Source organism: Schistocerca piceifrons, chromosome 6, assembly GCF_021461385.2.
Source record: "Schistocerca piceifrons isolate TAMUIC-IGC-003096 chromosome 6, iqSchPice1.1, whole genome shotgun sequence".
NCBI lineage: Eukaryota > Metazoa > Arthropoda > Insecta > Orthoptera > Acrididae > Schistocerca > Schistocerca piceifrons.
This window is the reverse complement of record NC_060143.1, coordinates 23618443-23645146: the sequence shown is the minus strand read 5'-3', so window position 1 is coordinate 23645146 and position 26704 is coordinate 23618443. Positions and strand designations below refer to the sequence as shown.

General features: G+C 38.2%; 1 protein-coding gene across 2 annotated transcripts in view; it reads left to right on the top strand.

Annotated features, from left to right (window-relative positions):
• The window catches only part of LOC124802693 (muscle-specific protein 300 kDa), a 601574-nt gene that overhangs the window by 504461 nt on the left and 70409 nt on the right, over positions 1 to 26704 (top strand). For both annotated transcript variants that reach the window (XM_047263634.1, XM_047263633.1), the window contains 4 exons: positions 706 to 11142; positions 23134 to 23244; positions 23427 to 23600; positions 25760 to 25921. In XM_047263634.1, the coding sequence (XP_047119590.1) occupies positions 706 to 11142; positions 23134 to 23244; positions 23427 to 23600; positions 25760 to 25921 (10884 nt within the window). The remainder of the gene's footprint in view (positions 1 to 705; positions 11143 to 23133; positions 23245 to 23426; positions 23601 to 25759; positions 25922 to 26704) is intronic.

The following is a 26704-nucleotide window of genomic DNA, read 5'->3' as shown; positions in this document are numbered from 1 at the left end:
GCTTGTAGTTGGTTAAGGTTTTTTGATGTCTTACTTTTGCTTTTCTTAATGGTTTTTTTCCTGGGGTACTTGGTATCTTTACTTATATTGCAAGACATTAATACTTATTTCTTGTCTTTCATAATTTCATTAATAGTTGCATTTTCAATCACAAGATTTCTGTTTCTATAATTCAGTTGTACATGCTTTACTGGAATCTTTCTCAATCATTTTTGCAAGATTAATTTTGGGTCTCTTGCTTTGAATTCTGACTTAATTCTTTTTGCTACCTCCTGCCCCTCCCCATCGATCTTGCAGGCATGTCGAGAGCGCATTCTCACCCTCCAGACCAAGATAGATGCACGCAATGAGCGCATCAAACTTCTGATGCAGAGAGGGACTCCTGACTTGGAGCCACTAGACTCTTAACATTTACTTATTGCTCATTCACTTTGGAGGAAGAAGATTGGGCAACTGCTTCGCTCGTCTTTTGTGAATTCAAAAGCTGAGCAATAGAGAAAAATCATCAGTGACATTGGAAACACTTAAAATGAAATGTGAAATGCGGCCACCAGCAAAGTTGGACAAATGATAAGCATAACCCAGAAAATGTATTAATTTTACAAAAATTTATTGATTGGAGACATAAAATGTACTTAGCATATATTATCTGTGTGATGGAAGCTTTCACACATTGTTAACACTGTTATTTTACTGGATGATCAGGGCCTTCAACGAGATATGGGCGCTTTGAGGACCCGTATTCAAGTGTTGATGGACCACATGCACCATATTGATCCATATGTGGTCATAGTTCCTGAAAAAATGGACAGCACCGGTGAAGGCACCGAATATGACAAAACTGGTGTGCGTCAGAGGGTACCGGCATATGCTCTTCCTGTAACATATGCCGATATTGCTGCAGGTCGCACAAGCCCTTGTCCATTTGCAGAACAAGTAGACAACAGGAATGAAAAACCAATGAGAGTATCTGTCATAAAAACAGTTACACAAAAGACACTGACCAAGGAAGTGGAATCAAGTTCCAATCTAGCTGAAGAACCAAAAGTGGAAGAGCTTGTGCAAGAAATGTCACAAATTCCTCAAAAAATTATTAAAGAGCAACATGAAGAACCAATCATTAATAGCCAGAATAATGAAGTCAGTCACATAAGAGACACAGACACTATCTCAGATATTGAAGTTGCAGAATGTCCTAAAAACTTAACAGAAAGCATTGAACCTGAAACTGAAAAACCAGTTACAGAACGGAGAGGCAGATCTCCAAGGCGTAGAGACATCACTTGCAAAATTTCAAATGTTGCTGAGATTGTCTTGTCTCCGAACCGTCAGGTGCATGAAACAGAAGCTGCAGTAACACTTAAACAAGGGAAGTCCGAAAATCCACAGATCTTACATCAGACTCCTAGGAAACAGCAACAGATAATTCCAAAAGAATCTTTAAAACCTGATCAGAGGCGTGGCCGATCCCCGAGTCCAATGTGGAATCCAGGATCGACTTCGTATGCTGATATACTTCGCGGGCGACATGACTGGGGTGTTGAAAGCTATCATACACCACAAGACACAGCAGAATTTCTGCAGCAAGAGGTGCTTGCCCAAGCTGCACATGTTGAGGCTGTGCCTATAGTTGAGACAGTTCCAGTGGTTGAGGCAGTACCAGTTGAACCTGTGTCAGCAGTATTTGATTACATTCAGCAGCCACCTGATCTAGTAGGATTTATAGCATCAGGTCAGCAGCTTCTTAATTCTGGTCTTGGGACATATCATGCAACTGCTGAGCAGTATATTGTGCCCGAGACTTCTTTGGAAAAGCCAGCAGAAGATTTTGAGACCGTCATAGTTGAACAGCCAGTTTATGAGCAAGAAGTGGACCAGCCAGTGTCTTTTAGTGGTAAACAGTCATACGACTCTGAAGAATTTGAAATGATCGAACAGCCTGATCAGTTGGAAGATAATGTTACTGTTTTGTCCCATGCACCTGCCATTCCTGCAGAAGCAGGTGAACTAGCAGCAGAAAATGATAACACCTATTATGAAATATCAGCTGCAGGTAATGATACCACCACTGTTGTTACACATAAAGCGGAAGAGGAACTTCAGAGAACTGAAAACATAGGAAGTCCTGTTGATATTGACCGGTGCCATATGTCTTATGCACAAATTGTAGCACAAGGACTGTGCACTAAATCTCTCCAGCCATCCAGCCAGACAGTGCCGGTGTATAAAAGCAGACGAAACGATCGATCACTTTCTCCTCGACATATGTCACCTGCAGGTTGTTATTCAAGAGAGTGGTCTGCCTCTCCTTCCCGTGAGCGTTTTAATACGGGGAGGGCTGAGTCAGCTAGATCTCATCCGCCTGCACGAAGTGGCTCTGTACCAACAAGTGACACATCTCTAAGGAGTGTGAACAGTCAAAGTAACCAAGGAAAGAAAGGAGTTTTTGCTGATGCAAAAACTAATGCTTCTCTCCAGCCAAATGTTCCAGCTGAATGTAAAAAATCAGGGAGAAACAAACAGAAGAAAAAGAAAATCACTGGTGATATACAGATGGATAATATTCCTGTACAACAGTCTTTTTTCTTCCCAGAAGTTGAAGACATTGATACCTCAACTAATGGAGAGCAAAAGATGGATATAACTAGCTTAGAAGATCAAGCTGTGGGTATCATGACTTCAACTGAACGGAAAGATGTAAATACTAAGAAAAGTAATATGAGAAATACCAAATCAAATGCACACAGTCCTCAGACTCCCCTGATAGCAGAAGAGATTCTCAGTAACAAAGAAAACCAGGCTCAAAATGATTCAAAAATTATTGGAACAGAAGAGACGCACAAACATCAAGGAGATGTGGTGCCTTCTGAACAAGATAAAAAGAAGAAACAGAAGAAGAAGAAACCAGAGAAGCTACAAAATGATGATGAAATAGAAAAAGCATTGAAGGAAATTGCTGAAATGGAACATTTACATATCAAACACAAAGGGAAGAAAGAATTGCTCCCAGAAACAAAACCTGAGAAAGAAGAAAAGAAAAATGTCAAGAAAAGTAAATCAGTAAATAATAATGAGGGTTCTGAGACTGATCCAAAACAAGGGTCAGATGGTGGAATAGCACTGTCAGAAGATGCAAATATCACTCAGGAATCCAAAACTAAGAAAAAGCCTCAAAACAAGACAGAGGCTGTGAATTACGAAAATCAGGATACACCAAGATCCAAGCGTAGACGTGGAAAGAAGCAAGTTGATAATGGAAGCAAGACAGAATTAGCTTCAGTTTCCCATTTGGATATGGTTGAAGGTGTCGTGGAAATCACACAAACAGATGGCAAAATAAATATTTGTCATGCCACTGCTTCTATTCCATTTGAAGTAGCACAAGAGTCAGATGAAGTAGTGGTGACACTTTCTGATCCAAATAGTAAGAGTGATCAAAATGTAGACACACAGAGCAATACTGCTTCACAAACTAAAACAGCCAGTAGCAGGAGGAGAAAAGGTGGTTCTAAGACTGTGAGTGAAAGCAGTATTCCAGTTTTAGAGCCTAATACTCAGAGTACTTCCTCAGCACCCATCTCACTGGAAGCCGATGGAAATATTCCCTTGAATGATCAAGCCGTTAAAGAAATACAAGATGCTATTAGAGAAACAGATGATCCATGTATTGATTTTGAAGAGAACAAGGCTGATCAATTCCCTAGAAACACACTTCACAACTTGTCCACAAAAATTACTAAACACCCAACAGAGATGGAAAATAAAATTGTTTCTGATGCTACAGATTCTCTACAAAACTGTGAAGAAAAATTGTTGGCTTCCAAAGCAACAGAAGCTAGCAGTGAAACTACTCCACCTAGTACAGAAAAGTTGGAACTAGATCACTCTAAAAAGAATACCAGAAAGTCAAAGAAAGCTAAACATTTAAATAATAAGGATTTAAATAGTCACGTAAATAAACCTGGATTTAAATCTGTTGAACAGACACAATTGTTATACACAGAGAGAGGAAGTCTGGAACCACACCATAAAAATTATAGTGCTGATAACAACATTTGTGAAGTAGAGAGTAGTAATTTAATTTCAAATGCAGAAAATGAGCTTACAGTTGAAAAGAAGCATGCTTTAGAAGAAACATTCACATTGGAGAAACCACTCAGTATTTCTGAAGACGTTGATGTTCTAAGCAATGCTAAGTGCCTAGAAGAAGATGCAGTGAAAATGGGAGAAACAACCAAACATCAAATACCAAAAGAAATAATGTTATTGCAAAAAGCAAGGGATGTAGATGCCAAAGAGCTGGAAGTAATGAAACAGCCAACTATGGAAAGTGGAGAATGCAAAATGCCAGCATCCCAAGAGGATGAAGTTGTTTCATTGTGTTCAGAAATACACACCTCTGAAAAGACAGGATTTTCTCCATCAACAGGAATGGATGATATGAAGTTGACAACTGTGACGACACAGACGATGATAAAGGACTTACCTACTGAAATGAATACCAGCCATCCAGTTGGGGGAGAGACACATGTGCATGAAAGAGAAATTGTTCCTAAATTGAGTGATGAAAATATTTCTCCTTCAACCCCATCCACAGAAGACACAACACAAAATGCAGACTCCGTTAGTATGACTAAGAAGAAGAAAAACAAGAGGACAAAACAATTGAAATCGGGAAAGATAAAAATATCTGAGGAGTTAAATATCCATGTTGAAAAGGAAGTAAGTCCAGAGCAGGACCAAATGAATGAATTGAAACATGACGAGGCTCCTGGGAAGAGTCATAGCATTGTCATGGAGACAATATCTTCAGAACAACCTACAAATGATTCAGAATTCAAAACTGGAGAAGAACTGGCAGATCAGGAGATTCAAAAACAGTGTGACACAAAATCAGATGACACACTAGACATTAAGAAAAAGAGCCGCAGTAAACGTAGTAAGAAAATGAAGTCAGAAGAGACTACTCCAGCCAGCCCTAAGTTTCCAGGTGTGGATATTGTGCCTTCCAACAGATCTCTTGATGAACAAGTGCCATTACAAAGTACTACATCCCAAGAAAAATTTGTGTCAGACAGCACTAATGTTGGTGGGAACTCTACCCAGAAGCCAGCATCTTCTAAAAAGAGCAAAAAACAGAAAAGCAAGGCCATCACTTCAGATGCGGACAGTGCACCAAAGGAAATTGTTAAAGATGTATCTGGTGAAGGAATAAGTGGCAGGAAAGTTGTGACTATTGTTGATAAGGTGGAACTAGAACATATAGACCCACCAGAGCTACATATGATGCAAACTTCTCCAAGCCAAGGACAACTCAGTGAGGAGATCAAGGAAACAAAATTAGCTGACCAGAAGATCACAACAGAGCAATTCATTTGGAAGGAAAGAAAAATGTTGGAAACCATCAGTGATAATCTGGCAGAGACCGCAAAAGTAGGTAGTGAAGCAATTTCCAGTGTGCAGCTTGTACATCCTAGAGAGTTTCTTGTGAAAGAAAACTCTAACGAAGAAATTAAACCATCTATAGGAAATAAAAGTGAAAAATGTGATAGAGTTACAGAATCAATAGAAATAGCTAGTGATGTTGTGGAAACCCCGGGAGAGTTCGTAGTGGCAGAAAACTTTAGTAGAGAAGTGAAACCATCTATAGGAAATGAAACTGAAAAATATGTTACAGCTACTAAACCGATAGAAATCAGTAGTGTTACTGCTACTGAAACCCCAGAAAAACCATTAAGTTTTCAGGACTCTGAAAGACCAGAGCTGATGGATACAGAGTTAGGAGCCACAAATTTAAGAACACAAAAGGAAGAAAAGATGAATGACTTTGTACCACCGCATGTAAATTTGTTACACTTTGAAGCTGAATATACGAGTATACCTGGCACTTCATCTGATAACATGCAGGAAAATGTTTTTATTGAAAACAAGCTAAAAATTGATAATGAAGTAATGATTGAGAGTCAAGATACACAGTCTGGTAGAAAAGAAACTGAACATCCTTTGAAATCTGAAACATCAGATCCTGGAATTACTAAAGATATTAGTTCTTCCACTGCTGTCTCTGCTCAAGGAGAAGCTACAAGCAAGAAAGGTGCTGTTGAACAAGAGATTCAAATTCTTTGTGATGATGTCACCCAAGATGCTGAGATGTGTATTTGTGATGCTTATGCTCCAGAGGGAAGCAGTTTCACAGCAGCTGTAGATTATATTGAATACAAGAAACCTTGCCCTCAGATACAAGATGTGTTGCAGGCACCAGAGAGTCAGCAAATGAAAAGTGAGGAACCGTCAAGTCAGTACCAGGAGGTAGAGTCGGAGGAAATGTGGTTAGAGAAGACAACACGACAGAGTGAGGAAGATAAACCACTGGAAACACCTGATCATGGCAAGGAAGAAGAGTTCCAAGAAGAAAGTGTGCAGGGTGGGAGAGATAAGCTGAACAAAGCAGGAGTTATTGACAAAGGAGCCAGTGCAGGGAAAAAAGGAAAGAAATCGACCAAAAGAGATGTTAAGTTAAAATCCACTTCAGATAATGCGAAAGATAAAACTCATCCTTCTCCAGTATCTGTGTCAACTGAAACACATAAGTTTGTGGAAGAAATAAGAAGCGCAGAAAGCATGAAGTTAGAACTGTTGCCAGATGTGAAACAACATACGGACTCTGACAGTCAAGTAAAACCTGAAGGGCTTAGTAAAGTAGAGCCTACTTTAGTAGATACAGCAAATGCAGACTCTCAAATAAAAAGACAAAAACCAAATAAGAAAGTAAAAAAAGTAAAAATTGTTTCTGAACTAAAAGCTGACACCTCAGGTGCTGAACATACTATGCATGAAGCTATTCCAAAATCACCAATTTCTGATTCTGAACATTCTGCACAAGAAGAAAGTACAGGTAAGAAAAAGAAAACAAAGAAACCCAAGAATAAATTACCCATTGAAGGTGGGCCAAAACAGAAGTCAGAAACTGATGCAAAGAACATATCTGATGAGACTGTGACTGATGTAAAGAAGACAACAGATGCACCTTTACAGAGACGAGATACAAGGAAGAAACTTCAGCGACCTGCTGACATAATACCACCGCTACATTTAGAGGAAAGAGCTACTAAGAACTCTGAAGCTCAAGATGTGCCTAATCAACATTCTTTCTTAGGTGCACCTTCACACCGTACTTCACCTTTTATTCCTGAAGTGCTCACTGACTTGGAAAGTGTGGTTTTGACACCTGAATGGATGGCAAAATCACCTCCAGTAAGGACAATCATAGAAAATCCTTTTGTTAGTAACACCATCCATCAGCAGGATAATGTGGTCATTGCTGAAAGCCCTAGGGATCATTTTGATGAAAGTCAAAATGACAAAGAGGACGATTCTTTGCTACTATTATCTGGCAGTACTCCTCCATCATCATTCAATGTTTTCCCTCAGTCTCCTGTATCAGCAGAATCAGATTCTGGTATTGCAGATGAACTTCTTAGTCCCAGACAGGAAGATGTTTGTGGCTTGGGTTTGGATGAAAATGCAGCCATTTTTGGATCAGTGAAAGAGAGGTCAAGAAAGCCAAGGAAGATTGTTGAAATAATAGCACCCACTGATAAAAGTTTTGAGGAAGAAATTAAGGAACAGGAGTTCTCTGTTGGTTTGGATAGTGTTGAAGACCAAAGTTCCATTGAGGAAAATGTTAAAAAGCTTCAGCAAAAAATGAAGAAAAGGAAACAACGTCCAAAAATACCAGAAGAGTTCATTAGTTCTTCACAGAATAGAGATGTTATTCGTGCTGAGTTGGGTGAGTCTACATTTGACAGACCTACAGAAATAGATGTTCCAGTCACTGAAGGGAAGGAAGTTCCAGCACCTCATACCAATGACCTGAAAAATGTTGGTGATGTGCAACAAATTCTCACCTCCGTTGACAACGACAACAGTTTATCAAATGTTAAAGTTAAGTCATACGAGAAACAGGATAGCATCACAGGCAGTGTTGAAGACGTTGACTCACGCTGTCAGGAAGCTAATGTAGAGAAAGATGTCACTGTTATGACAACTTCCAAATTAATATCAGATGTTATCTCCCCAGAAACAACAGCAAGCCCATTTAGTGATGCATGGATTAATGCACTTGATGAGCCTATCTTGTTTGATGATAGTGATGAAGATACGTCTAAGCTTATTGAAAGTCATAACAAAGAGTGCAGTATGAACACACAAGTATCTTTGATAAATAAAGAAGAAATGCCCTCTGGAAAAATAGAAGTAAAAGATACTCTTTTGGAAGAAATCTCGTCATTGGTTACTACACATTTAGCTCCAGATGAGGATGTAGAGCCAAAACTTAAGGATGAAGATCTTCAGAAAAACAGAACAGATATGTCTGATAAAATCCTTGAAGACAATCAGACAGACAAAAGTCATTATCAGCATGATCTATTCAATAATGACGTTACAAGAAAGGATACAGTAAAGCCAAAGGAGATTGTGGGAAGTGAACTGGAACAAGAAGCATGCAAAGAAGTTACTGCTGATGACAGAGGATTACTAGTGACTCATGACATTCAGAAAACCGAAATCACTGACTTCCTTAGCCCACCCACTGGCAGTATTGAGACACAACTGCAAAATCCTATAGAGAAAGCCAAAGAGCTGGAAACTGTGGCTATTCGATATGAAACAAGTGACAGTGATTATAAAAACAAAGAAAAGTTAAAGTTCATTTCCCTGGATGCATGGCCGATATGTCACACATACCAGGAGAGTGAAGCAAAGTGGCAACTAATAAATGCAGAGCATATAAAAAATGAAAAGGAAGGTGAAGTGAGAGTGAAGTCTGTTGTGACTCCTGCAAAGACTGAAGAGAGGCCAGAGTTCCCAGATGAAAAACAAGTCGCATTACCATGCAGTAAACAAGATCATCATGAGAGTGCTCCTCTATTTACAAATACATTGCGGTATGATGTTATTTCTATATATGAAGCAGAGAGAGACTGGCAGGAAAGTAAATCATTAAAACAGAGTAATTTGGATTATGATTCTGATGTTGCCCGAGTGACTACAGGTGCAGAAATAAGTGAGGAAGATAGGCAACCAGATTCTGACATACAGACGATCATGATTGATGGAAGTGCAATTCAAGATAATGTGAAACTAAGAGAAACAGAGGATGCAGACTCTAATGATGTAAAGTTGAAAACAGCTACACAAGAAGCATTAATACCAGGAAGCACTGATAAACAAAAAATAAATCCTGTACAAAAGTATGCCCTTGAATGTCTTGCACAAGAAAGACCCTGGAACGATTTCTTGAAGTTCGTTGATGCTGAAAAACAGTGGAAGAAATTAACCATGCAGAAGTCACTTAGATTTCAGGTTTCTGCATTGGCTACTGAAAACCTTACACAGGAGGTAATTGTTACTGAAAAGCCAGTGGAACCTGTGAAACATGTGACTGCCGAGAGAAACACAGAAACTGAAACAATGCCATCTGCACAACATTCTGCTCTTGAGAACTTGGCAAATGAAAGGCATTGGAATGATTCTCTGAAGCTGATTCATGCTGAGAGGCAATGGAAGGAACTCGATGCCATGAAGGACACACCCACTTCAGCAGTGTCTGTCTCCACAACACTAGAAGAAGGAGTTGTTGACAGTACACAGATAGTTATTAAACCAGTAAAAACTCTCAAGCAGATATTTGCTGATGGGTTTGAGGAATTTGTGCCCAAAAATAGAGTTGCTGCTTTTGTAAGTGCTGAAGGTGAAGGAATTCAGATTACAAAGGAGCCTTTTATGGAAACAGATAGGGTACAAATTCTTGAAGACAGTGTGCCAGTAAGTCAGCATCTTGATTGTACAACTTTAAATGTGGGGATTGGAGATATTGATAGGGAGGAGATTCATTTTACAGATTTGACACATAAAGATGATAGTAACCAAGAGTTTATATCTTCTGTTACACCAGAAACACAAACTGATGTGTCATCTGGAAAATCATGGGCAGATATTGTTGCTAGCAAGCCTGAAACAACTGTAAAAATGTCACCACCTCATGAAGAAACTACTGAGTCTGCAGCTGGTAGTTTGGATACTGAGAAATCAGCTGTTGTGGAGGGCACAAAGTTACTGTTATATCCTACAGAACAATCTGTAATGTCATTACCAAAGATACAGATACAGCAACAAGAAGAAGAAGATGATGATATTAATCTTGGTGACACTGCTCAAAAAATTGATCCAGATGGTTTTATTGAGATTGTTTCTAAGAAAGAGTTAAGGAGAAGACGGTCAAGATCCAGATCAGGCTCACGCATTAGTAGTGATGTATCAAAGGAAAATGATGTAGTTTATTCTGAAAATGCTCTTGTATCAGAAAATGTTAAAGACCCCTCTGATGAAAGTAAGATTTTGAGGGCAGAAATAAAAATTAGTTCCGTAGATGTCCCCTTTGAGAAGAACCATGACTTGAAGCTGAAGCAAAGGCAGTTATCAGGTCCAGCAGATGAGAACACCAGGGAACAAACCTCAATTTCTGCAGCTGATTCAAATGACTTTAAAGACGAAGATAAAAGCAAAATGAAACGTGAAAGATCACAACAGAGACTAGCTACGAACGATAGGCACAGGATTCGCAGAGACAGTAGCCGAAAGAAACATTACTCTGAAAGTGAACGTGAAGTTGATGAGATATTACGTGTATTGCAAAAGGAGGAAATACTGCGACAGTTTATTCCCCTTGATGAAACTTTCTGGGCAAATAAATGGAAATTTCATGATTCAGAAGTTCAGTGGCAGACACTTCTAGCCTTGTCAAGATCATCATTAACTGAACAAACTTCAGAAGTAGAGGCTTACAATGGTGATGATCATCGACGAGATAAGGATGATGGGGGAAGCAGTGGGAACAGTTCACCAGGCTCCAGAACTCCTAGAGGTGTTGGTGAGGGAGGGCATCCTGACACCACGACAGAGGTGCTAAGTGCTGATCTGCCAGGTGGCATGTGCAGCTGGCCTGCTGAAAGCACCTACCTTTCCTTAGAAGAACACACGTCCCGCCTCGCCCACAGAGTTGCAGAGGATGTCTTCACCAACCTGGAGGAAGAGCCGCACATCAGTCTTGCCAAGGACGATTGGGTATCACAGCTGAAGGTTCGAGATGTTTGTTGTGTGTTTCCCCTATGTCCTGGCAGACAGCTGTTCATTTTGACTGCTAATGCTTTTTTGATTCTTCAGTGTTTTCCTTTCTCTCCAGGTTTTCATAACAAGTGTTACGTTAATTCTTCATATATTTTGAGTTGGGCTGTACAGCTTCATTAACTGTTTTCAATTAACAAAATTATCATTTTGTTTGGCCATAGTTAAACCTTTGTTGTTTTTGGAACTATTTCTATTATTATTTCTGCTGATATGTTTAAAGCATTTGGTGATACAACCCAAATTTACTAATTTAATCATGCAAAATTTAAAACAAAACATGCTTGTCAGCCTAAAGCTATCTTTATAAAACGTTGCTTTTTGGTGTATTGTGTAGTATGCTTCTGTATGTTAACTAATTTAAAACTATTGCCTTTGTTTTCCTGTCCTGTGCGTTATTTTTGAAAGCTGTTTGTCCTCATAGCTCTGCTTATTTTTTGTATAATGCAAAGTAGCTGCTGTATCTTTTTCAGCTTTTTATATTATTCGTAGCATCTACATAATTTTTTTTTTTTTTTTAAATTTTAAATTGTGTATCGAATAAATAATGTTTTATTAACTGACTTAGATATAGATAAAGAGATCATCACTGAGAGATGTTATTCTTTGCACCAGCTGGCTGCACTGAAGCACTTGGCATAAAGCCTTGCTTGACACAATAGTGATAAGCACTGTCTGCAATCCCAGATACTACTCTTATCATCCTTTCCCAGGTGTCTTAAGCTACTATACTATGAATGAACATCATAGGTTTGCTATAGGTCAAGTGGTTCAGATTAAAGTGATGAAAAGTATATTTCATTATTGTAATTCAGCTAGCATGATTGTACATTGTAGCTTTCGCATTATAAGTTGTGAATCACCACAAATGTCAGTCTGCCCTCTGTAATATTTTAGGAGATGTAAGACACATTTATTCTTTTGTAGCATCAAGCTGTTGATCATGGTCGGAGGACGTAGTGTATTTTGGTAGGAGTAAACATTGTATCAGTACAGGTTTGCAATCCGTAACTTTACCCTTAATCTACAATGACATATCAGCACACTGCATTTAATATTCATGCACAATGTATGTACGCAGTGCACAGTTCAAGTGGTGTGCCATAAGACCGATCCATAAATGGCTAACAGACAATTGGTCGAATGCTTTTTCCTAGCAGAGTGTGAAGTTACATTATGACATACCTGGCATTTGCTAAATAAGCTGCAAAATATAATGAGGTTTTCACTCTGCAGCAATGTGTGCGCTGATATGAAAATTACTGGCAGATTAAACCAGTGTGCTGGACTGAGACTCAAACTTGGGACCTTTGCCTTCCGCATGGAAGTGCTGTACCATCTGAGCAACCCAAGCACGACTCATGTCCCGTCCTCACAGCTTTACTTCTGCCAGTACCTTGTCTCCTACCTTCCAAACTCCACAGAAGCTCTCCTGCAAGGCTCGTAGAACTAGCACTCCTGGAAGAAATGATATTGCTGAATATGGCTTAGCCACAGAGTGGGGGATGTTTCCAGAATGAGATTTTCACCATGCAGCAGAGCATGCACTGATATGAAACTTCATGGCAGATAAAACTGTGTGCCGTACTGAGACTCGAACTCGGGACTTTTGTCTTTCGTGGGAACTTGCCCATGAAAGGCAATGGTCCAGAGTTTGAGTCTCACTCCAGCACACAGTTTTAATCTTCCAGGAAGTTTCATGCTGCAAAATAATTCAGTAGAACTCTTTGTTTGAATCAGAAGTGCTTTTTGTGTGTATCAGGAATTTTATGGTTATAACAAGCTCTTCCACAAAGATAACATGGTGTTCAAAGTACTGATAGTACACTCCCAGCCTTCTTTCTTCTCTTGCATACTAATAAGTAACTAGTTTTGCGAAGGAAATCATCTCATTAAAACATTCAGAATATAATATTATTGCTGGCAGCACAAATAGATATCCATTTATATAGAAGTTATAATTAAAATTCTGTGCTAATTTTGAATTTATTTAGATAATGATTTTTCTCCAGTTGAAAATTTTAACAATTTGAATAATTCTAATCAGGAATTATTCATTTGCACAGCCATTAACAAAATACAGTTCAAAATATGAAGTGTTGGTTGGTTGGTTGGTTTTGGGGAAGGAGACCAGACAGCGTGGTCATCGGTCTCATCGGATTAGGGAAGGATTGGGAAGGATGTCGGCCGTGCCCTTTCAGAGGAACCATCCCGGCATTTGCCTGGAGTGATTTAGGGAAATCACGGAAAACCTAAATCAGGATGGCCGGACGCGGGATTGAACTGTCGTCCTCCCGAATGCGAGTCCAGTGTCTAACCACTGCGCCACCCCGCTCGGTTATGAAGTGTTATCCATCAGATTGTTACTACATATGACTAGGTTGCATGTAACACTTTTGTTGCAAATTCCATTAATAAAAGTACATGGGAGAGAAATTTTAATGGTTTACTACTACTACTACTACTACTACTATTTAGTTGCTATAATTGCAGGAAGAAAAGTAAATTATTGTTTAGCTTCAGAAGTTGGTTTTTCATTATTGTTATTTAATGAAGAGGAAAATATTTGTAGAATGCTGCTTATTTCAAATGCACAGAAAAATAAAAACTAAATTTAATCAGGAATCCACTACTATACCAACTGAGTTCCACAGGTATAACTTTCTAAAATCGAAATTATTTGTGTTTAACATACAATTCTGCTTTTTTCAATTTAAATTTTATTTTATGCATTTGAACCATCTTGCTTATTGTCTGGTGTTTCTTCATATGAACATTCAAAATTTTCATGTGAATTACTAGTGAGAAAATTATGTCAGTAAAAGTGGATAAATTGTGACTCCTATAGAGAGGTACACTTGTTTTCTTCACTATTGTTTATAGATTGTGTGTGGGGGAGATAAATGAAAGCTGAGTTATGATATGCCATGTATTGGCTTTAAAATATAACTGAAATGTTTGTAACAGTGAAAATATTTTGTGAAATCATTTTCCTGCAGCTGCCAGTATATTAGGTAATAATGCGAATCTGTCGACACTTTTTATAGTTACTTTAACAATCATGTTTCACTCCCTCCTGTGTAAAGTGTTCTCTAGTTTTATGATTATTTGTCTCCAGAAACCTGACCCAAGGTTAGGTGTGTTGGCATTTAATTCCCCTCCTGCTCTTCCATCTCTTGTATTACCACAAAGCACGTCATGTACTGTTAGTATTCATATGACCTTATGATTTCATTTTCTTGATCGATGTTCTGCTTTTTAGAACCTAGGTGATGATCTCTTTCTCTTATCACATAAATATATCATCATTTACAGCTAATACAAAATTTTAAATTTGGCAAAACAATTTTGTCTAATTTTTGAATATATTGAAGCTGCTAAATTGATGCTTTTAATTTTGTGATACATTATTTTTCAGATTGCCGATGTAAATATTCAGCTCATTTGAAGAATATATATGGTTGTTACTTCCTGAGCTTTGTTGGCAGAATGTTACTGTCTTTTTAATTAACCAACAGTGACACATATCTTGTGGACCTCAAAGAATATCACGCTTGATGAATCTTTAACTTGATTTCATCAGTGATAAAAATACATTTTGAGCAGAACATCAAAATATTCATTTTTATTACATTACTCACGTTAACTGTCAGTGTGAAAATGTGACATGTAAAATTACTCATGAGCATTGCAATGGGGGGTCATAAGTTTAAATAACAAAGTTGTGTATTTAGAGAACGTATCCCAGGAGACAGGCTGGGCAAGTTGGAGTACAAGTAAACAGATATGATGGCAGGCGGAAGAGTATTGCTACACTATCCTGATATGAGTTAAACTAAATGAAATGGACGATACAGCTGTGGTTTGTTTGGTGTTCTGACCAACTTCCTAGCAGTAAGAGCTCAATTGTACCTGTAACACAAACTGCAAAACACTGTGTGTGTTATAACTCTCAAACATTGTCAGTGTTTTCACTGATGATTTGTTATCAGAACTGCTCTTTATCACATTTTCTATAAACTGAATGGCTCATGATTTTGGGAACATATTTTCTACTATAGTTCTGGTCTGCAGCCTTATAACTTTTGAATGGAGAAGAACAAAGTTAATGGGAAGCTTAGAGGAAATGTATCGTACTTAATGTTCATATCAGGAATTAGCTATTTCGGATAACAGATGCCCACTTCCAAATATAAATTGTTTTATCGTATTTAGGATGGAAGCTACTTCATAATCCCCCTTGTTCCTCTACTACAACTCAACAAGTGGGTGTTGTTATCAAATGACCTTCTTCTCTGATGACATAGTTCTGTGCAGAAGATTCACAAACATTTTATATGGTTTTGGTATCTTTTGTTAGGAAACTGTATCCAGGTTTACGGAAATGTAGGTAACATAAAATAAGGGAAAGGAAACCACTCAAGTATAGTGGACAATGCCTGTTGAGCAGAAATAAATGTATAAGAAAACAGTATCCACCATAGCTTGCTCTCACTCTTTCTCAAGTAAAAGTACCACGTTCACACACACAATCACATAGACATCCAAACTCGCACTTCCACGGTCATGGTGAGATTAACAAAATGTAAGTGAAATACTATACAATTTTTTTTAAAATGTGGTTAGGGTATGGGTATGGGAGAGAAACCCTTTACTTTTGTGATTGTATAGTTCAGTAGGATGATGTGAAAAAGACTTTAGATATCGATAATAGGAACCTGCATATACTATCCCCCACACTTTTGCTTGTCTTTAGGCACTCTAGTCCTTCATCAGAAGGCATATTAAGTCCTCAGATTGTACTTCTGTACTTCTGACGAAACCATATCGTAGTACTTTTTAGCAGTGCCACATTCCCTTATTCCAACTTATTTGATGTGTCTTGTGTGATGAGAAATCGTTGGCAAATGGCAGTTGTTTTTGATGATGGTTGTGTAGGGTGCAGATGGCACTCAGTAAGGTGAATGGTGGAGCGACAGGCCGGTGGACCCAGTGACACATTGGTTGTTGAGAGAATTGCTTTATCAAACTCCATATAAATATTACATTGTTAGCAATGTGAGGCAGATGTGCCACACTCAGGCGACCGTGGTCGACGTCAGGTCTCAGGCAGCTGGCTTCCACCCTGTTGACGAGATGTATATGTAGGTGTCCTGCGTTACTAATGTCGGGCCAAGCAACAGCTGGCAGCCTGACAGTAAGCCACGGCCTTGACGTCAGTGTTGCTCTCAGACTTAGCTGCATGGTCTTGATGTTAGGGATGCTCTCAGACTTATACTGCAATGGTGTTCCAGTACAGAATGGCAGCACCTGGTGACACAGGCCTTTTTTGTGTCCACCGCGGACGCGGGTGAAGACTTGCTGTGTGTGGGACATGACCCTCTGCCCTCTGGCAGGAGTCTGGCAATGGCAGGTGCGGATGGCAGTTCAGCAGCACTGTGGCACCAAATCACACAAGGAGACTCAGTCTGGTAGGCTGCTGGCCTGACCCGATCTCGAATGCATAGTTGCAGCTAGCAGTGCCCAGTCATCTTGTCTAGCATAAATATGATATTATGGTGGTCCACCATTCACCTTAGCTAGTGGTGTCTGCACCCTACACAAGTATTGTCAAAGTCAACTGCTATTTGCCATCGATATCCCAACCACACAAATCACATCAAATAAGTTGGAATAACAGAATGTGGCATTGCTAAAAAGTACTATGATATGGTTTTGTCATGAGGCCTGGCAGGAGTACTGTCTGAAGAATTAATATCCCTTCTGATTCAGGACGAGATTGCCTAAAGACAAGGAAAAAGTGTGTTGGGGGGGAGGGGGGCCAGCCCCTTCAGGTCCCTATTTTTGATATCAAAAGTCTTTTTCACGTCGTACTCCTGAACTATACGATCACAAATGTAAAGTGTTGCCCTCCCACATCCACCCTTTGGAATATACTAATGACTTTAAAAAATGTTTTTTATAATATTTTACTTACATTTTATCAGTGTCACCATGACCGTGGAAGTCTGAGTTTAGATGTCTGTGTGATTGTGGTACTTTTACTTGTTTAGGAACTGGCCAAATATTTCTAACTGCATATGATACAATATGGAAGTGACAAGTTACACCTAGGTTCCTTTTCAGAAAATGAAAGAAACTAAGTTTTTAAATATGTGTGACATCTGAAGATCTTCACACAGAGTGTGAAGTGAATTGATTTTTATGCCATGGCATAAACATGCTAGCATATCAACTCACAGAATAAAGTGAATTGATTTTTGTCATTGCCCAGTGGTGATACATTAGTGACATTACAGCAACACTGAGGCTTTTGTGAAATACCATAGTTTGAGAATTTCTTTATGGTAACCACAGTAATTGTAAATTATTTTCTGACTGTTAGGAACAACTATTTGTGTGATACCTCAACCTCATCCACTCGTGGTACAATATAGTAGGTTGACACATAAGTCCGTCGCATTTTTCCCTAAGTTTAATAAAAACAACTAATACACATGACAGTGAATTTAGTCATGAATAATATATTCTCCTTCACTTTTTACAGAAGTTTGCCAATGCTGAGGTAATCTTTCGATCCTGCGACTATAGAAATCACGTATTTTTGAGGTGAAGAACTTGTTGAGCAATGTTTGGATTATCTTTTATGGATGTGCACAGATCTCTGTACAGGGAGTTGATTCTTTGTTTGCGCTCGACTATTCCTTTCTTTTCCTTACAGTAGCATCAGTAATGATTCAGTAGAGGAATGGTCAGCGTTGTTCACAAGCCAGTTGATGATGAGCAAGCAGACGTACACATATGGCTGCTCACAGATTTTCGTGATTTTGGATTAGAGCATGTGGTGCCCATACACTCAATTTTTGAAAGTTTCCCCATTGATTGCAGATGTTGCATGATTGTGGAATGTTCATAGTTTATCATGTTTGCCAGTTCTCATTAACTTTGACCTGGAACGTTGTGTATTAATGTGTTTAAAAAACCTTCATCAAACCCTGAAGGCCTTCCTGAATGTGGAAAGTTACTAATGTCAAAATGATCCTCCTCTTGTGGTGCTCTGTCCAATGCAGTTGCCCCCAAACACAGAGCAAATGTTTCTGGCTGCCTCTGCTGCTGTCACCCCTCTACTAAACTCAAACAGAAAAGTATATCAGAAATGTTCCAATTTCTTCACATGGTACTCTATATTCTAGCTCCAAACTCCACTCGCTATGTTCAAATGACGTAATGGTGATATGTAAACTCAAATAGCAACAGTGAACTATAAATAGAAAGTGACAATCAGTAAATAAACCCATTGCAGCTGGAGTGCCAATATGCCAAAGAAAAACACCATGAACTTATTTATCAAACTGGCATATTTAGTCATTAGAATACTGTTTTTTGAGGACGTCTTTATAATTGCAACTGCAGTTATTTTACGTATTTTTCAAACTGGCAGTAACAGCTGTCTCTAGGCTGCCATGATACAACATGTATTTCTAATTATATTCTAGATTATATTTTGTAAGGAAAATTTTGGCAGAACGTAAGTAATTTAGGAGTTGGGAAACCACTCACCAAATAGTAAAAGCATTAAGTCATCAACAGAGACATACAAAGAGAAAGAAGATTTGCTAGCTTATGGAATAAATTTTTTGTTGGGTTAGAATAGAAACAAAGCACACAAGTTTTGTTTTTCTTATGTGCCTGTCAGTGACAACACTACTGCTATTTGGTGTGTGGTTTCCTTTACTGCTAGATTATATTCTGTTTCACATAAAGGGTGAAATTGCATTTTCTCTTACTCATCTTTGAAATTTGCATGTGGATGAGTGTTTTTGGTTTATTACTTCCCAAATAAAAACAGTATTATGGAAAGGATAGATTGCTACTCAACATATAGAGGTGGCGCTGTGTTGTGCACAGGCACAGTGAAAAGACTGCTAAACATTTTTAAGCTTTCAGCCAGAATACCTTCTTCAGAAAGAGAAAACACATGCACATTCGCATAACCACAACTTATACACACATGGCAGTTGTCTCCAGATTCTGTGGCCCAACTCAGTCCATAGTGGCTGGAGCCAGTGGTCATGTATGTATGAGTTGTGCTTGTATGAATGTGTTTGTGTGTTCTGTTTCTGAGGAAGGTCTTTTGACAGAAAGTTTAAATACTTCGTAGTCTTTTCATTATGCCTGTCTGTTACTCAGTGCCTCCTTTATATGGTGAGTAGCAATCTATTCTTTCCATAGGATTGTTGTGTTGTTGAAATTATGAAGCTGTTACATCACTGTGAACAGTACGACAATAATCTTTGCCACGATTAAAATCCATTTCATGTGTTAGTCAAAATAGGAAGGGGTGTTGTGGAATTATTGGGTATAACTTATGAACATAGGTTAAAAATGCCGACGTAATGCCCAGGTACTTAAACTGTGAATTAACTATTCACCTTTGCTCCATTTTACCTGAGGTTTAAAATATGTTCTGCAACACACACTTTCTGTCAGACTTATTCAAAAATTGTAATTCTAATTATCCTAAATATAAATAAGAGTTTTTCCATAACATTTTAGAACCAGCAACTTCAATCTGTCGCCACATGGGACATTCAAGCCTCACCACAAACATGTCACCGAGGCATCATCATACAGTAAAACCCTTTTTAGGGTTCCATACCTCAGTCACTTACATGACCGCTTTGTTGTTTGTCTGTCTGCCTATCTGCCCAACAGTTAAGAACCCTTATTCGAAGGAATGGGTATAGGTATCAAGTTGAAATTAGTGTCACATACCGAGGTCTATGGTTTCTTGGCAATTTAAAACATTTAAGCTTCATCAGTTCAGTCAAAAGATATAGCCATTTATGTCACATATATCATTCACACAAACTTGCTCATTGAAACATGGGATACATCCCATTAATCTAGTATCACGAAATTTGACAAGAAGCAAGGGGTAACAGTGCAAGGAAATGGAAAAATAAAAAAAAAAATGTTAATTTGTTGTTATATCATACCGGTCAGTTTTATTTCATTTGTTATCCACCTATCTGTCTTTCTGTTAAGACCCCTTTTTCTCTTAAACTGATAGGTGTATGAAGTTGAAATTTGTGTTACCTTTTGTGGTCTGTGGTCCCTTTGCATGTAAAACATTTAGGCTTCTAAGTCAGTGCAGTCAAAACATACTGCCATTTATGTCACATATACTGATAAGTATTTATATAGATAACAGGAAAAAGTAGTTGAAATTCTTGATCCTGGGATGGATGATCTATCTGTATACATAATTAAGTTTGTACAGAACCTTCAGTGATTGAGTTGTACTGACACTTGCCGGTATCTTTTTTTAAGGCTTAATTCAGCCAGGGTTTTGCTCTTGTGTGATAGCCTAGACTACACTGTTTGTTCAATAATTTTCTTAGAAAAATGAGCTAATTTGCAAAAGATCTCTGCTTTTTACAATCTTCACTAAGAAATGCTTTTAAGAGATGAAACCAGAGATATCTCACTGCACTGTTCTGTTGAGACCTTCAAATTGTTTCTTTGAGTGAATGATTATTGTGAGATCAACAGTTATGGAGAGGATTGATTGCTTCTCACTATAAAGGTTACACATTAAGCTTTTGGCCAAGCTTCAATCAGAAAACACACACACACACACACACACACACACACACAGGGACCGATGACCGTAGCAGTCTGGTCCCTTTAATCCCCCAAACCAACCAACCAACACACACACACACACACACACACACACACACACACACACACACACACACACACACATTCATACAAGCAAGCACACCTCACCCACACATAACCACTCTGTCTGGCTGCTCAGGCCAAACTGAAACTGAAACACATCAAACCGGAGCAACAATCTGTAGTGGAGTGGGGAAGGGGGAAGTATAGCTGTATGTAGGTGGAGGAAGAGGAAACGGTGCTGCTTGGCAGAATATGCAGTTACTGGAAGTGACAGACAAGGCTACCTGGTGCAGGATCAGGAGGTGCGGTGGGAAGAAGAGAGATGAAAGGAGAGGACCAGAGAAGGGAAAAAGGTTGGTGAGTGCACAGTGAGGATGAGGGGTGTTTGTTGGGAGGGGGTGAAAGAACTGGGAGGGGGAGACTGTTAGGTGGAGTGTGTGTGGTGGCAGTAGGTACAGGCCAGGACGATTTCAGGAGTGGACAATGTGTTGTAAGGATAACTCCCATCTGTGCAGTTATAAAAGCTGGTGGGAGGAAGGATGGGGGGATCCAAATGGCCTGGGTGGTGAAGCGGCCATTGAAATCAAGTGGGCTAAGTTCAGCTGCATGTTGTGCATCAGAGTGGTCCACTTTGCTCTTGGTCTTAGTTTGGTGGTGGCCTTTCATTCTGTCGGATTACTGGTTGGCAGTAATACCAGATAAAAGACTGAACATGGTTGCAACATAGCTGCTTTCACAGGTGGTTCAGCCTGTGGTGGAGTAGGCTATCAGCAGGCACCCAACAGCTTCTTTGCCCTTTTGTGCTGTCATCTTCTCTCAACTCACGTCCCCTCACCCTCATTGCGCACTGCTGTCTGCCAATGCACCCATTGATCTTTTCCCTTACTCTGCTCCTCTCCTTTCCACTCACCCACCCCTTTCCATCCACCACACCATCCCGATATTGCACCAGGTAGTTTTGTTTGCCACCTCAAGTCCCTGCCAGTCAGTACTGCTTCATCTTCCCATACCCATACACTGGTCACCCTCCCTCTTCCCCGCTCCACTATGGATTGTTCCTCCGGTTTGATACATTTCAATTTCAGTCTGCTGGACTGAGCACAGTGATATTGATCATGTGTGTGTGAGGTGTGAATGCGTCTGTGTTTTTCCTTTCTGATGAAGACTTGGCCGAGAGCTTAATATGTAAAAGTCTTTTCATGTTCCTATCTGATCTCTGGGATCATCTTTACGAGGAGTAGCAATATATCCTTTCCATAATTTTTTACTTTCCAGCCTGCACTTTGCATTGTTTGTTTGTTGTGAGAGGTGTTCATACTTTATATAAAATATTTGTAGTTGAGGGCAACACACAGGTTCTTTGTAATTCATTAGATTGCTGTCTTGCAGAAGTGTATATTAGGAAAACAGTATTGACATCCTAATGGTAGCATGTGTAAACTTTAATGAGAACACGTTATTACCCGAGCTATGCATATGTGATAGGTTTACAATATTATAATAGAGCTGACAGTATCAGAATTATAAATGCACAAAGACAAAATTGAAAGTGAAGTTGAGAACATTTGCTGGTGTTCTTCCTTTATCATAGATTGGATGATTATTCAGGATATGGAAGTAATGATATGTTATTGATTATGAGGATGATTAATATACTTGAAATTGGAGTAGCATATTACTAATTTAAACTAATTTTGTGTAAACAAAGACACATGGAACAAGGCAAGCTTGGTTTTTAATTAAGAGAGATGGAATTGTTGAAGCGAAGTGGAAAAGAATCAGTGATCCAGTTGCATGCAGGAGTTTGTATGGGGTTACAAGAGTGGGAAGAATTAACTACCAGAAATTTCGGACTACAGGAGAGGAAAAAATGCCAATAAGATATACATTAGTGGAAAAGTATACGTTTCTAGAGAATAGGGAGGGAGTTTCTCAAATTAGCAAATCTCTCTGTAGTCTCTTCAGTAATTAGAATGGTTGTGGAATGAGTCTTGGAGCTTCTTCTTCCTCTATTAAAAGGCTAACTTAATCCCATATTTTAACATATTGCATGGCTTATATCTATGATACTGATGAAGTATTAAGATATGACAGGTGTTGGAATACCTCTGTAACAGAATAAGAATGAGTAAATCTAAAAATGGATCATGGCTTTGTGTTCAAATATTGACTTGGTGCATGTGTAGAGGCTTTTTCATTGTAATTCTGTAGCCTTGATTCAAGGAAATTAAAATTTATTGAACATACATATTTCAGACTTCAATTGCTTCAGACACAGAGAACCTGCACAAGAAGATAGAAATTTCAGAAAAGGATCTGAGTAGTTTGCCAACAGATAACCTCTTGAACATGTTGAACAGCATCACAGTAAGTACATATATTATCAATAATATTTAATACAAGATAGCATTAATTAATTAATTAGTTTCATAATAACAAATTTCAACACTTAAGAGCAAATGTTGATGCTTATTTATAAATGCATTATTTTGTTGTTTGCTATTCCTGTTCTTATTGACGTAATTTTCACACTTGGTATTTCCTTGCAGAAAATCATAGAAGACTTGGAAGAGAGAGAGCAAGAATTAACACAGTTAGAACGTTTGCTGCGTGAACTGCCTCAAGATGTGGAATGTCAGTCACTTACAGCAAGTCTCTGTGGCCTTCGCACTCACCTGTTAACTCTAGTCTCAAATGCTGAACAGAATCGGGCAACTGTTGAGGTACTGATACAGATCTGTTTGCATATACTTTTTTTGCATATCTTTTAACTTTGTCCGCCCTTGATCACTGGGTTGTTCAATGAATTTTTTCTTAAGTGTTTCTTTTTTGTTACCTTGTTTTGTCATTTAACTGGTCAGTGCCCCATAACAATCAGATTCAAAAGATTAGAAGTGTAAAAGTTTTTCATACTACATTCTACACATTTACAACGTTGTGACTGGGGAATGTCCATTCTTTTGTCACCATCAATTGATGAGAATTTGGACAATTGTTTCGAGAACACATTAGTTTAATAATCTGCTGTGGTGACTTAGCTTGCTTGCTGCGTTGCTACATTGGTCTGCTCAAATGAAATAGAGAAGGCAAACTTGTAAAAATGAACAACTTTTTGGGCAAGGGGGGGGGGGTTTGCAGGGGTGTGCAGGAGTGTACTTGGGAAAAATCTATTCTCAAGATTGAATCTACTATAGTACAGGAAAAAGTAACAATCAGCTTTAATTAACAAACCAAATATGTTTCATTTTGTTGCTTGACTGAAAACCTAAATCTTCAGTTGAATGGCAGAACATATACAATTTGATAGCAAAGAAGTTAAGACAGAATCAACTACCTCATTTGCAAAGCAAAAACAAATGCTATGAAGATGATAATGGTCACTTTTTTCAGAGACCACCTAGTTTGGATGTCTAGTGTGCTGTTCATTTATTAGTTTGTCACTGGCTAATTATTTTTACTCAAGAATACCTTGGTAGAAGACTCTGTTGAGGGATAACGTCTTTAATTTCAATTAGAAAAAAGTGCCACCGACTGTCTCAGCTGACAGTCATATCCAAGCAAATGAAATTCCTCCAATCTTTCCTTAAAACAGGTATGGTCAAATGAAATAAAAATGAGGATAGATGACTGAATCTTCATTTGACAAAGATCATGATTAATACAGTAGAGTGCAAAATAATGCAGCAGTATGGCAATGTGAAAAGAATGCATTTAAATAGAATGCTGAAATAATACTTTTAAAGACCTGTACAAAGCAAAAGGCCTAGTGGGAAATCTTAAGACGTTTGCCAGAAGTAGATAATCTGAATTGGCAAGCTGCACAAATATTAATATTTCTTAAATGAAGACTTCCACTAGGTTAGAACAAGTTGGAAAAGCACAGATGCACCTATAATGATCATACTCCACAATGATATATATACAGCATGGTCACCTTTATTCTGTCAATAAATATTCTCCACATCATGTACTATGAGCCTCTTTCAGAACTTAAAACTTCAGCTTACTTTTTCCCAAATTCTTTCCTTTAACTCTTGATCGATATATGGCTATCTGTAAATACTTATTATTAACAATATCATGAAAGTTTTATGTTATCTGTTGACATCTAGTTGCTGCAATTTTTACAGTTTGGGGCCGTCTCCAAGTCCATTGGTGTATATTGTTCCCTGAAGTGAAAATATTCAGCCAGTTGAAGTATTCATTAGTAGTTGCTTTTGATGACAGTTGGAGAAATTTGAAAATTCTTTGCACACATCACATAGTCAGCATATCAATGTGTAGTATACTCAGTTGATAGGAGGGATATCTTTGAACAAGAACTGTAGTAACAGGGAGACAATAAGACAGTGAGAGTTAGTTCAAAGAACAGGATTTTTAAAGTTACATGTACAAGATCAGTTAGATCATTTTTTGTGTTCAAATATTCGTATTTTCATTGACCCAACTGTAACAGTCAGTGAATGTTTTTGAGTTTTGCTTAGGCAATGTCCCAGCTCTCAGTGTATGTGCATTAATAGGAACCTGCCAAAGAATGAAAGGTTGTGAAATGGCACTGAAGATTAATTTGCTGTATAAAGATAACCAAATGATAATTGAAAGAAATTAGTCCATGAAAGGAGAAAATTGTTTTATGACAGTTATTGTGTATTGAGTGTGTCACATTACGGTGAAAGGACAAGGAAGAAAATAAAAATTGAAAGAACCAACTTGTTTCATCTGGAAGGAAAGAAGTGGCTTAGTTTCAGGAGATTTGTGTGTCAAAACATAATACTATTAAAAAAAAAACCATGCAGGATGAATGTGGATTGCTTGGAAACAATTTGCCTTTTAATTTTAAATGCTTTATAGGTACAAAATTTTATTTTACTTTGTTTTTCAGTCTGCCTGGCAGCTGCAACAACGTCGGCAAGAAGAAGTGAAACAGTATCAGATATTGCTTTCTGAACTGGAACAGTGGTTGAAATCAGCAAAGGTGGTGCTAAGTGCAGATATCCAGGAAGCATCAGCACCAGTCTTGCGTGAACATATTACTGCACATAAGGTGTGTATCTATTTATACATGTTACAGATTGATTGCACAGATTAAGCGGAGTCCAAAATATTTATCTTTTTTTGGATTTTGATGCTCTTCTTCCATTCTATGATGGAATCAACAAACAGTGCTGTAAAGTATATTTATTCACACACAAGAAGTTACAGTCAAGTAACCATCTTCAAGCCACAGATTAACACTACATCAATTTAAAAGAAGGTTCCTTGGTGTCAAACACACTATTGTTTTGAATTTCAGCATCTGTCGTATATACATGCATCTCTTACCTTATAAATTTTTCACTGGTGGTCAAGTCAAAAATTAATGGCCCCTTTTCAGTGTTCCAGCATACTGTCTGGCCAAAATTTTATCGTGGTTGTATTCAGTATACAAGAATTGCATCAAATATTTGAAAATGAGTCTTCTATGAGAAAATTTAAGTTTTAATGGGATCATTGTATGTTTAGCTGGAACAATTTTTAAGAGCTCATGTATTTGTGTTAAATTTTGTTATAAAAAGATGCAGTTTCCATTTTTGCTTAATGGAGATACCAAAATTCCTCCTTATACCTGGATATCAGTACAGGTCTCGGTGACGTTGGATAGTTGTTTTATTAAAGTACAGACAAATTACATCTTTCTTGTGTGAGAGAAGGTTTTATATATACAAGGGGCTTTGGTACACTGGAAAGATTCAGATAGATTACGTATTGCTAATGTAGAGATTTCAGAACCATATTTTAAACTAAAGAACATTTCCAGGAGCAGATGTGCACTATGACCATAATTTAT